Below are 12,470 nucleotides of genomic sequence, written 5' to 3'. Positions count from 1 at the left end.
TTTCTAGATAAAAAAGAAAACAAAATGACACACTTTATTTCTTTGCAGAGGTAACCAGTGGTAACTTTCAAAGTAAGCCTTGCAGTCATGGATAGATATATTCTGAAAATTGCAGCATCTGCTCTGATGCACAGCTAATGGGCTTCTGCCATAAGATCAATGAAAAAGAGAGCAGAAGAAAAATGAGAAAATTCTCAAAGTCACAGATATGAAGCTAGGCTCCATAAAATTTATCAGTGATATAGACCTGTGTTCTAAGAATGGAAAACAGATATTAGGAGTGATGTTTACATTGCAAAGTTAACTACAATCAATGAGGTTTTCCCAGGAATTTGTAAATTTATTGGTGCTTTGCTTTTTTTGTAGCAGAAAGGTTAACAAGTAACCTTGTTTACAGGCAGTTAAGCCTTAGATTGAAGAGAAATGTTAATGTCAGGAAAGCTATTATGTCTATTGCTAAGGATTGTATTATTTTTTCCCAAAGAAGTAAGAGATTTTCCCATTTGTTTCTTGTAACAGCTTTTACTGTTTTCTGCTACATTAAAAGTAATACACATTCATTATAGAAAATTTTGAAAATATGGATGAGTAAAAGGAAGAAATTCAAGAATTTTCACAATCCTGTCCGCTAGATAATGTCATTAAAAATTTGGATGTGGGAATTCCCTGGCAGTCCAGTGGTTAGGACTCCAGTCGCTCACTGAGGAGGGCCCAGGTTCATTCCCTGATCATGGAACTAAGATGCAACAAGCCACGTGGTGCAGCCAAAAAAAAGGATGCCTATCACATCCTATTACACTTTTGCTTTGTATGTTTTTTTAAAAAGTAAAAGTGGGTCTATATTATTATGTATTCTGCTTTACTCATCTGAGGATGCATATCTTTCCATGCCATTAAATATTCTTCTCTAATCTTAGTTTTAACATTTGCATAGTGTTCCATTTTATGGATTTAATATAGTTTATCATATTGCTAGATATTTCACTTATTTCCCAGTTTTTCATGATTATAAAAATGTCCTTGGATTTTTTTTTTGCACATTTATGATTACCTCCTTGGAATTAATTTCTGGAAATTAAATTACTGGCTTAAAAGACATGGATGTTTTCAAATACTTTGATACATATTACCAAAGTTCCTCCAGAGAGGTTAGCACTCCCCTTAGAAAAGGATGGTATCTGTTTCCCTGCCCTCTTAATTTTTTCTTAATCTTTATCAATTTGGCAAGTGGAAAATAACATCTCATTACTGTTTTAATTTGCATCTGATTACTAATTGGTCTGACCATTTATAGGTCTATAAAGGCCTTTTGGTTATTTTCATTTTTCCTTCTGTGATATTTCTTTTCATGTCCTTTGCCTATTTTTCTATTGGGATATTTTCTGATTAGTTTATAAAAACCTATTAGCTACTGAGGATCTGAATATATCTAAATAAATTATGAAAAATATTTTTCCTAATTTGTCACTTGCCTTTTCTGTATGTGTTATAGAAATTTTTTGTTACATGACAAATCTATCTTATGATGTTCTGTTTAGGCTTTGGGGTGGAAAGGATGAGTTAAATTATATAACTTCCTCATTTTTCTACTAGCTCCTGTATAATTTTGTTTTTAAAAATAACCCTTTAATCTATTTAGATTTATTTTTGTGTTTAACATGAGGAAGCATTCTAAATTTTGTCTCCAAATGGCTAGTGTATTGTTCCTATATGTTTATTTCCCCACTAATTTGAAATGTCACCTTTATTAAGTTTTAATTCTCCTATATATCCAGGTCTATTTCTGGACTCTATTTTCTCCAAGGATTTGTCTGCCTATTTCTATGCTGGTATAACACTGATTTCATTGGTGTAGATCTATAATAAGTTTTAATGTCTGTTAAGATATTAAGACTTCTTTAAAAAAATTTTAATGAAACTTCTGGCTCTTACAGCATTTTTTAAAATAAACATAGAAATTATGTTTGCTAACATATGCATATTAAAATTCCTTTTAGGATTTTTATTATAAAAGTATTAAATTTACATATAATCTGACATTTTGCAAAAATTTTGTTTAAAATATTTTAAATGGGCACTTTGCAGCTCTGTGTTTATTCAGCTCTGCAGTAGTTTTATGTCACTTGGTAAACATAAAGTCTATCTGAGATGACTCCTTTCCCACTGAGAGGTGGACATGCTAATAAGCATGCTTTAGGATCTGTTACTAGAAATGACTCATATGCTGAATATAAGGGGAATTAAGTATATGTATGCATGTGTGTATGTGTGCCTAATTCACATTACAGAAACCCTCCTCTCTCATGCTGTATGAGGGGAGATTCTGCTATTGCAGACCCAGAAACCAAGGCACCATTTTGGTACCCACATGGATCACATGGTATGGCAGAGACTGGATAGTGGTCAGAATCAGGGGTTTCCACGTATCAGCTTTCCTTTGGCCTCTAACTCTGTGCCTTACAGAAAGAGGAGAGGTCCCAGCCACTCACCCTGTGCGCACACACACATTTCACTGATGCTAAAACCAAGGCTAGAGAGGAGACTGACTTGGACCCGTGAATAAAATCCATTCTCCAGGCTTAACCCTGTATCCTCTCCCATGTGCATGCATGCTAAGGTGCTTCAGTCGTATCTGACTCTTTGCCACCCTGTGGACTGCGACCCCACTAGGCTCCTCTGTCCATGGGGTTCTCTAGCCAAGAATACTGGAGTGAGTTATCATGCCCTCCTCCAGGGCATCTTCCTGACCCAGGGATCGAACCCCTGTCTCTTACGTCTTGTGCATTGGCAGGTGGATTCTTTACCACTAGCGCTACAAATACCACCAATTTTTTTCTTTTGAAGACTGGGATGTATTCCAGTGCTTCCTTTTGCATTGCCCTTTAAATCAGGATCACTTCAGGATGAGCAGTTTTTAGATAAAGCTTTTTTTTTTTTTAAGTCTTTGGTTTGTAGATCGGCTGTAAAAGACATTGCATGGGAGGCATGCCGTATTATTGCTTTGGATATGCAATTGTGTGAACACAGCCGAATGTCTGTGTTTATAGGGAGAGGGGAAAAATGAGGATGGAGTCTTGCAAAGGCCATCAGAACACTGGACCTCCAAAATTCACCTTATACTTGAAACATTAACTCACATTCATGTCCTCAGTTTCAGATTTACTTGTGGACTATCTGGACTACTGATGATACGAAGTAGAAGTCAGCACTCTTAGCCTTTATTATGGCCTTTGCCATTATGTTCCAGTAATTCTAAGTCATATGACTTGGGACAGTTCAGAATTCTGGACACTATGCTAGAATGAGTCCCTGAAACTTGACTATATACTATAAAATGCTATCTCTAACAATTTTACGTGTGTGAACTCAAGTTTACCTCTTTTTCGAGCAAATTGAACCTGGAAGAAAATTATCTTCTTGTATGATGTAAGTTGGTGGAGTATCTGACATTAAGAGGTGGGGCACTTTGTTGTGTAAGTTGCCTTTATTTTTCTTGGAAATCACAACAGTTAGCTTTTGGCTTCCTTGAAGTCATTTTAATGTTAATACTGGTGTGTTTTTTTCCTACACATTACATCAGAGGAGGCTGACTTGCAGCTTTATTTCCCAGGAGCTCTGAAAGTAGAGGGAGATGGGAGGTAATCTCTTCAATGTTAATAAACTTTTACATTTAATGAGGAAGTGGCCCATAGAGATGGCACGCTCCGAGAAGATGCCTACCCTACAGAGCAAATCTCTGGTGCCCTGAGAACTGCCAGGGAGGCACATGGCTCCCAGGCAGGATTACATTTTAGGATTAAAAAGAAAAAAAGAGGTTTCTGTTTTTTAGTAGACTTGATCATTTTTCAGAGGTTGGTCTTAACCTTCTTGTGTTGAGCTTCTATTGGGTTGGCCAAAAAGTTTGTTTGGGTTTTTCTACAATACCTTTCAGAGAAATCCGAACAAACGTTTTGGCCAACCCAGTACTTGTGGATTAAGACCTATCAAATATGACCTCCTGCTGATGCCTTCCTGACTCTTCCAGACAGAAAAGCACCTGGCCTGGATGTATCTCCTTAGCATCATATTTGCTCCTCCGATAGGATGATGACCCTACTCATTGTTTCATTTGTCTATTCCTTCCAAGGGACAGGGCAGGGTCATTGTCACATTCAACTTCTTCTCAAATCCCTGGAATCTGGAACAATGCCTGGAACAAACGCGTAATTTTGCAATCAGTATGTACTGGTTGTATGTACTGAAGAAAGAACAAAGCTCCTAGATCTTCCTCTTTCTAAAGAAGGAATGTCCTTTGCTTTCCAGTCATGTCATCAAGTCCCACGGTTGGATCTTCCAGCACATCCTCCATCCTCCCGTTTTCCTCTTCAGTTTTTCCTGCTGTCAAACAGAAGAGTGCCTTTGCCCCTGTCATCAGGCCCCAAGGCTCCCCTTCGCCTGCCTGCTCCAGTGGCAACGGAAACGGATTCAGAGGTAAGCATGCTGTAGCACCTTGGGAGTCAGCATGGTCCATGTGCCACAGAGTCCACAAAGTGAGAGCAAACAGCCTTGAATCCTTCTGTGTCTCTAGCCATTTCCCTACAAGGAGATGCTTTGGTGTTTTCATCGTGGGACCAGCATGGCTTGCAGAGCTGGGCTAGTTCTCTATCCTAGGGCAAGATGGGGGGAATAATAGAGGAGTCAGACGACTCTGCAAGGACACAGAATTAACTGTGGTAGGGTGGTGGCTTAGACGGTAAAGAATCCACCTGCAGTGTGGGAGACCTGGGTTCAATCCCTGGGTTGGGAATATCCCCTGGAGGAGGGCATGGCAACCCACTCCAGTATTCTTGCCTGGAAAATCCCCAGGGACAGAGAAGCTTAGGGGGCTATAGTCCACAGGGTTGCAAAGAGTCAGACATGACTGAGCAACTAAGAACAGAGCCATGTGGACCCTCCAGGAGTGTCTGGACTCTCCAGATGTTGCCTTTTTTTTTTTTTTTAAAGCTCTGCTAGGTCATCATTGCTGTGCAAACTCTTCTCTAGTTGCAGCAAGTGAGGGCTGCTCTCTAGCTGTGGTGCGAGGGCTTTTCTTGTTGCTGAGCACAAGCTGGAGAGTGCCAGGCTTCAGTAGTGTGGCTCCCCATTTCTGGAGCACAGGCTCAGCAGTTGTGGTGCATGGGCTTAGTTCCACCACAGTACATGGGTTCTTCCTGGATCAGGGGTCAAACCTGCGTCTGCTGCATTGGCAGGTGCATTCTTTACCAATGAGCTGCCAGGGAAGCCCTCCAGACCTCGCTTTCCACGAGACCATGTCACTATTTCCCTTAAGGTACCTGACCACCACAGCAGGTGCCACATGAACCGGCTTGCCACCCACACAGCATTCCCAGTGCCGTGGCACCAATGGACAAGACCTATCAGAAGCAACCAGTGAGTTCTGAGAATTCTGGTTTTCATGCTGGTGGAACTGATAGCAGGTGCCCAATCAGGGTGGGGTAGAGAAGAAAGGAAGAAAGATAGGCTGTGTCTAAGAATAAGTATTAATATCACCCATCAGACCTGTTCTTCAGTGATGTCCTAAAATATAATGTGACATGATGTACCACGCATATGATGAGCACATGAGAATCTAATCACCTCATTGTGAATGGGAGCAGCTGATGGCTCGAGAGAAAATTGGAAACTGCTGAGCACTGGGGGAGCCTAACGCCCCACATTATTTTTAGGCTGCTCCTTGTGTCTTGACATGCAAACATTCACGACAGGCAGTATTGGATAAAACCAAAGAGGGCAGAAGTTTGGGTAACCCCTCGTGGATCAAAGCCTCTGAGGTCAGCACAGCCTCGATGGACTGTGTTGACCTTGGAACTGCTTCTGCCTGGTGGCTTTATGATTGCACGGGGAATCCTGAGCCTTGTGTGTTGGGGGGATACTTGTGAGGGTGTCTTCGCTAGCTGGGGCTGAGCACGGTTCTGCGAGGTATGGCATGTTCCTGCCACATTTCTACCATTAGAGTGATGGTGCCTCCTCGAAGTCAAGTGACTTGACAGACAAACTGTGAAATAAGATTTGAAAACCCAGCCCTCAGAAGAGCCCCTGAAAATTCTTTTGCTTCTAATGAGACAAAGCAGCTGGGTCTACATGCCACCCAGCATGGGAATAGTTGGAAACATCTGTATATTTGAAGGGGAAAAATACTTGTATATATTTTGCTTTTCATCCAGATGTCAGATTCAGTGAGAAGCAGGCTGAGCCTGTAGCTAAACATCTCCACTTCCCTGTCTCTCATCAAGGGCCAGTGGTTTCTAGCCTAGCATGATGGGACATGTCCAGAACTTTCCCCATGATGGCCTTACCTCCAGACTGGAATAGGAGAACAGTTGCTGAGTTTTAAAAAATTTATTTATTTTTAATTGAAGGGTAATTGCTTTATAATATTATGTTGGTTTCTGCCATACATGAACATGAATCAGCCATAGCTATACATATGTCCCTTCCTACCCACTCCTCTAAGTTGTCACAGAGCTCCGGTTTGAGTTCCCTGAGTCATACAGCAAATTCCCACTGGCTATCTATCTTATATATGGCGGTATATAAGATATAAGTATATATTTTGTATTGGAGTATAGGGGATGACTCAGTGGTAAAGAATCTGCCTGCCAATGCAAGAGATGTAGGTTCAATCCCTGGGTCGGGAAGATCCCCTGAAGTGGGGCATAGCAACCCATTCCAGTATTCTTGCCTGGGAAATCACATGGACAGAGAAGCCTGGTGGACTACAGTCCATGGGGTCGCAAAGAGTCAGATGGGACTTAGCAACTAAACAACAACATAGCTGATCAACAATTAGTTTTAGGTGAACAGCGAAGGAACTCAGCCATACATATACATATATCCATTCTCCCTCCAAAGTCCGCTCCCATCCAGGCTGCCACATAACATTGAGCAGAGTTCCCTGTGCTGTATAATAGGTCCCTGTTGGTTATCCATTTTAAGTATAACAATTGCTGAATTTTTGCCACATCTTCCCCTTCCCCACCACCTCTTCAGCAGTGATGTCTCCCCTTTCCAAGTCTTATGGTTTTAGTCATGTCCCTTAAGTCTGGTGGGGGCCACACAGGGCTCATCAGGGAAACGCAGAGTGAGAGGCCCAAGAAGGACTAAGGGTGAGTGCAAGTGTCAGAGGAGGAAAGGGAGGGTATGGGTTTTCTCTCCCTCCAGCCAACTCTTGCCAATATTTTCAGCTTCACTTGGAGGAAGAAAAGTATAACTTGACTGCCACCTGCCACCCCTCTCTCTCGCAGGGACTGAGTTGAGGAGCAGAGCTAGTTGACTCAGATTTTTTGGGTCTTTGGTATCCAGGGTGGCCCGCCTAGGAGTCCTACCTGGCTCTTGGCTCTCAGAGGCCAGGACCAATTTTTCACTGGCTGCCATGGCCTAGAATCCCCACTGTGCTGGTGGCTGCATGCCCAAGGCCCTCTGTGGTCCACTGGTCAGGATGGAGTTGTGTGACCCTATGGACCATAGCCCACCAGGCTTCTCTATCCATGGGGTTCTCCAGGCAAGAAAACTGGAGTGGGTTGCCCTTCCCTTCTCCAGGTTGGAGTCTTAAAACTCCCTCCAAATTCCCTTGGTGATTTGAACCTTAAGATGGAGGAGGAAGATGGGGAGGGGCTGGAGAAGGAGAACAGAATAAAAAGGACACTTAAATTAGGAATTGGAGACTAAAAAACTTAGAAAGAACTATGAAAATATAAAGTTGTGTATGTAGAAATAAGAGAGAATTCTTTGGAGAACCTCAAAGACTACCCATGGTGGGAAGAATGCTGGAACAATGGAACATGACATTAATCAGAGTTCCTTGTTCTACACTGTATGTCCTTGTATATGAACTTGACTTCATCAGATGTTGCTGGAATTAGAGCTCAGCCTCCCACATGCTGGGGCATCCATACTAGTCACTGTCATCCAAGAACCTGGGGTTCCTAGACTGTTAAACAGGAGAACTGATTGCTCTCTCTCAAGGTTGTTGAGAAGTTACATGTGTGAAGAACTAGGAAAAGCAAAGGACGTGCCCAGCAGAGAGAGGCTGGGGCTGACAAAGGATGCCTTCCAGAAGTCTTCACTCCAGTTTTTCCTCATTTGGACCAGGTGACCAGCAGTTTAAGGTCCAGCAACACCAGGTGTCCCGTTGGTGCAGAGACAGAGAGAGCCAAGCTGACCTTGAATGTGCTGCCCACAGCCACTGAATGAAGGGATCCTGGGGTGGCAGCGGCTGAATGGCAGGATGCTCCATCTCTTTAGGGACAGACAGTGGGAGAGTGAAAATGTGGTCTGAGGTGGAGCCTGAAAATCACAGGCTGAGAGGGAGGTTCTTCTATTCTCCTGCTGTAAGGTGAGGTGGTTTCGGTTGCCCGCAGGAAGATTGGACAGCCAACACTCTCCAAGACTCGTGGACCATGCCTGGACCCCACATGTAAGATGCTGGACCAAGCACTTTACACGAATTATCTTGTTCCAGCATCCTGTGAGCCAAAGGCAAAGGTCATACAGTTATCACCATGGCTAGTTAAGGAGCTCACCCAGGACCACAGAACCAGTGACTGAAGAACTTGAACTCAGACATTTTTACCCTAGAGCCTGAGTTCTGGCAGCCCTTAGTCTTTCCGGGGACAGAAATATTATAGCAGTTCCTCTCTTCAGCATTCATCCATACCTACTTTCTACCTGCACCAAAGAGTAACTGTTACAATTCCCATAAAATGTCAAAGGTGAAAAGAAATTGGACAATGTGCAGTTACGCATTCTCCCAATTAACTTTTGCTTTCTGTCTGTTGGCAACAGTTTCTTTTTTAAAAAAAACTTTTTATTTTGCATTGGGGTGTAGCCGATTAACAATGTTATGATACTTTCAGGCGAACATCAAAGGGCCTCGGCCATACATGTACAGGTGTCCGTTTCCCCGCAAACTCCCCTCCCATCCACGCTGCCACATGACATTGAGCAGAGTTCTCTGTGCTATACAGTAGGCCCTTATTGGTTATTCATTTAAAATATAGCAGTGTGATGGGCATGTACACACTGGCAATGGTTTCTACAAGCAAGAAGTCAGGGTCACCACGGAGCAGAGTCTCGCCCACCCAAGTGCCCAACATGACACCAGGAAGAAGCAAAATCCATGAAATAGGTTTTTCTCCAGACATGCAGTGGATCTTGTTCTCAGAGAGGCTCTGCCCTTTTAATAAGCCCTTTAGATAACTCTCTCAAGGATGCAGGAAAAGGAAGGGGCTGATGAGGCTGAAGTGTAATAGACAAGTTAAAGTTGAAAACGTGAGCCCCAGACCTACTGCCAGGGAGCTCAACGTGCCCTATTCATTTCCCCCACCTTCCACCTCATTTATCAGGCAATCACAGTTGATGAGTATAGATTGTCAAGATAATATTATGCACAATGTGCCAGATTCATTTTCCAGCTCCCTCCAGGAGAAAAAAAAAAAAAAAAAACCCTCCTACACTCTGGGATAATTACCAGAGTTCCTATATCTCCAAATCATTGGGGAGTGTCCAGAATTGAACTGCCTTTATTGAAAAGTTACATCGATTCAATATATAGTAATACAGGCAAAAATAATTAAGGCTTTGCTAGCTGTGTAAGACCTTAATCCGGATCTCACAAACATTCAATAAAGGCTATATGGGCAGGGAAATAGGCGGCTGACAATCTTGCCTGAGAAGACGAGCTGGCATAGAGAGAAGGGGTAGAGCGAGAGGGAGGAAGAGGGAGGAGGGGAGGGGTAGGAAAGAAAGAAGAAGGAAGGAAGTGGGTGGAGAGAGATGTTAGAAGAAGCAGGAAGAATTTTGGCCATTTGCTTATAAGCCTAGTGAACACCATTTGGCCAAATGCTTCTGTGATGTTTGATAAGCCCTCTAGATGAGGCTTTGACAATAAAACTCAAAGGATCAAATTCTAGATACAGTGTGACATTTGGACACAAGGAAACTACTCTGCCAGGTTCCAAGAATGTGCAAATTCGGTGGGTTCACCCCCTGAAAGCCAAGGCCAGAGGGATGCATTTTGGTGTGTGATTTTACTACATTGTGCTGACGCTGCTTTATTTCTCATATCAAGGGGACACTTTGAACCTGATACCGTCCAGACAGGCATTTTCCACTTGACCAGATGGATACTGAACTAGGGACTAGGATGGATGGATGGACTAGGGCACTGGACACTGCACTTGGATTGGGGGTGAAGAGTAGAGATTGGGGTGACTCTTAAATTAGGGCTAAATTAAATTAGCCCTTCTGTTCCAGTGAATCAGCATCCCTTAGTGAATGGGCATCACAGATAGTGAAAGTGAAAGTCGCTCAGTTGTGTCCAACTCTTTGCGACCCCATGGACTATACAGTCCATGTAATTATCCAGGCCAGAATACTGGAGTGGGTAGCCTTTCCCTTCTCCAGCGGATCTTCCCAACCCAGGAATAGAACCAAGGTCTCCTGCACTGGGGCAGGAGATTCAGGCAGCTTCTTTACCAACTGAGCTATGAGGGAAGCCCAGATAGTTGTGCATCCCAAAGGAAGATGAACCAGTTAGAAAACTCATCAAATTTCAGCTAGAATGAATAGAAACCCAGGATGGGTAGAAAGTCTGATTTGTTATAAATGATGCCTTGTAAGTAACTCAATAGGCGTGGCACCTGGAATTTATTTTCCTCTTCCAGCTAAGTGATTTGAAACTGTATAATCTAGAAATTATTTTAGTCTAATAATGAAAACTATCTTACACATATATCCATATTACAATTTAGTACATGTTTATATGTCAATTATACAACCCACTAATATAAAATACTACATGATTCTTGGCCTTTGAAGCAAAATTTCAGCAAGCTTTGTGTTATGTTCAGTGATTCAGTAAGGCAGGAAGCTTTGTGTTATGTCCAGTGATTAAGGCTTCAGTGCCTCTCCCTGGTTGTCTGCTAGACCAGTGCGGTGCTCAGGCACTTCCATTGTGTCCCTGACTCTTTGTGACCTCTTGGACCACAGCCCACCAGGCAAGAATACTGGAGTGGGTTGCCACTTACTTCTGCAGGTGCTCTTCTTGACCCAGGGATCGAACTGAGTCCCTTGCATCTCCTGTATTGGCAGGCAGGTTCTTTACCACTGTACCTCCTGGGACCTGAGGACAGTGGGTTCCCATATCAGCTGAAGGTACCAACACCCTGGATTGTTCCAGACTGTCCATCCCATCCCCTACCCCTCTCTCTGGGTTCTAGACTTTAATGTAAAGAGTCTCTAAGCCTCATGCTTGTGTCCACTCTTTCTTTGCAGCCATGACTGGACTTGTCGTGCCCCCGATGTAAAGAAGAGGAAGAACAGCTTTCTTATAGCACAAAACTATTTACTCTGATGGACTGATAACAAAGAAAGTGCTAGGAGCTCTCTGGGGAGAGTTGCACCCCCAGGTGAACATGATGGACTGATCTGGCTTTGCCAGGAGCCACCTCTTAACCTGGTCTCCTGTTTGTCATGTAGCTCTGATGGTAGCTACACAAACTGACCCTCTTGGGAACAAGGACAAAAGATGTCATTGACGTAGTCAGTGCTAAGAGCAGAAATGCAATTCTTTGTTACGAACATTACGAGAACCACCTTCCTATGTTTGTAAAATATTTAAGAAAAAAAATTGGCAAACGATTCATGCTTAATATTTTGGATACTATTTGTTTTTCTTTGTAGGAAAAAAAAAGTTGAAAGTTTCTATTTTCTATGAAGCCTTTCAGATACCAATTTAGTTTATGCAGAAAAAAAAAATTGAACAAAACAGGGTACCAGCATGAAAGACTTTGTTAAAACAAAACCTGAATCGAATGATGAAATGTGCTTGTATGTGTGTTTGCTTATAGTTTAATCTCCTTAAATAACAAACAAACAAACAAAAAAAAACAAAAAAAGGGAAAAAATTTTAAATGTTTTACAATTATTTAAATAAATAAATGTGTAACTTATTGTAAGTAGAGGTAGAAATTCAGACCTTTTTGGAAGAGAGAGGAATTTCTCTTCCTGATGTAAAATGGAAGTGATGCAAACAGGTAGTAACAAGTTTAAAAGGTGTGTGATTATTACTGCAGTTACTTACTAGACTCTTATCCCCTGTCCTGCATCCCCCTCTTTTTCCATCATTTTATTGACCCACACAGGCAAGAATATGTTCCTTATGTAGAACAACCAGGTGCAGAGACAAAGATGCAAGTCCTTGCACGTACACAAATACTCAAACCCATCCATCCATTCCCAGCTCCGTCAGCTTTCTAATAGCCTACATGTCCCTTTTGGTATTCACTCTTTGTGAATATATAATTTTTAAGAATTCACATTAGCTCCCAACATTCTCCCCTGAGAAGTGCAGAGCATTCCCATTTCAGTGCACCCCTGGCTTTGCAATCCCCAGGAAAAGGCAGGGCTCACCTTAAAGACAGCCAATGTCA

General features: G+C 42.5%; 1 protein-coding gene across 1 annotated transcript in view; it reads left to right on the top strand.

Annotated features, from left to right (window-relative positions):
- The window catches only part of EBF2 (EBF transcription factor 2), a 216,118-nt gene extending 204,731 nt beyond the window's left edge, over positions 1-11,387 (top strand). The window contains exons 15-16 of the mRNA XM_052644509.1: positions 4,303-4,470; positions 11,314-11,387. Coding sequence (XP_052500469.1) covers positions 4,303-4,470; positions 11,314-11,345 — 200 coding nt within the window. The 3' untranslated portion in view covers positions 11,346-11,387. The remainder of the gene's footprint in view (positions 1-4,302; positions 4,471-11,313) is intronic.
- Positions 11,388-12,470: the final 1,083 nt, after the last annotated feature.

Source organism: Budorcas taxicolor, chromosome 8, assembly GCF_023091745.1.
Source record: "Budorcas taxicolor isolate Tak-1 chromosome 8, Takin1.1, whole genome shotgun sequence".
NCBI classification, from domain to species: Eukaryota; Metazoa; Chordata; class Mammalia; order Artiodactyla; family Bovidae; genus Budorcas; species Budorcas taxicolor.
The sequence above is the reverse complement of the archived record's forward strand: the minus strand, read 5'-3'. Positions and strand labels throughout refer to the sequence as shown.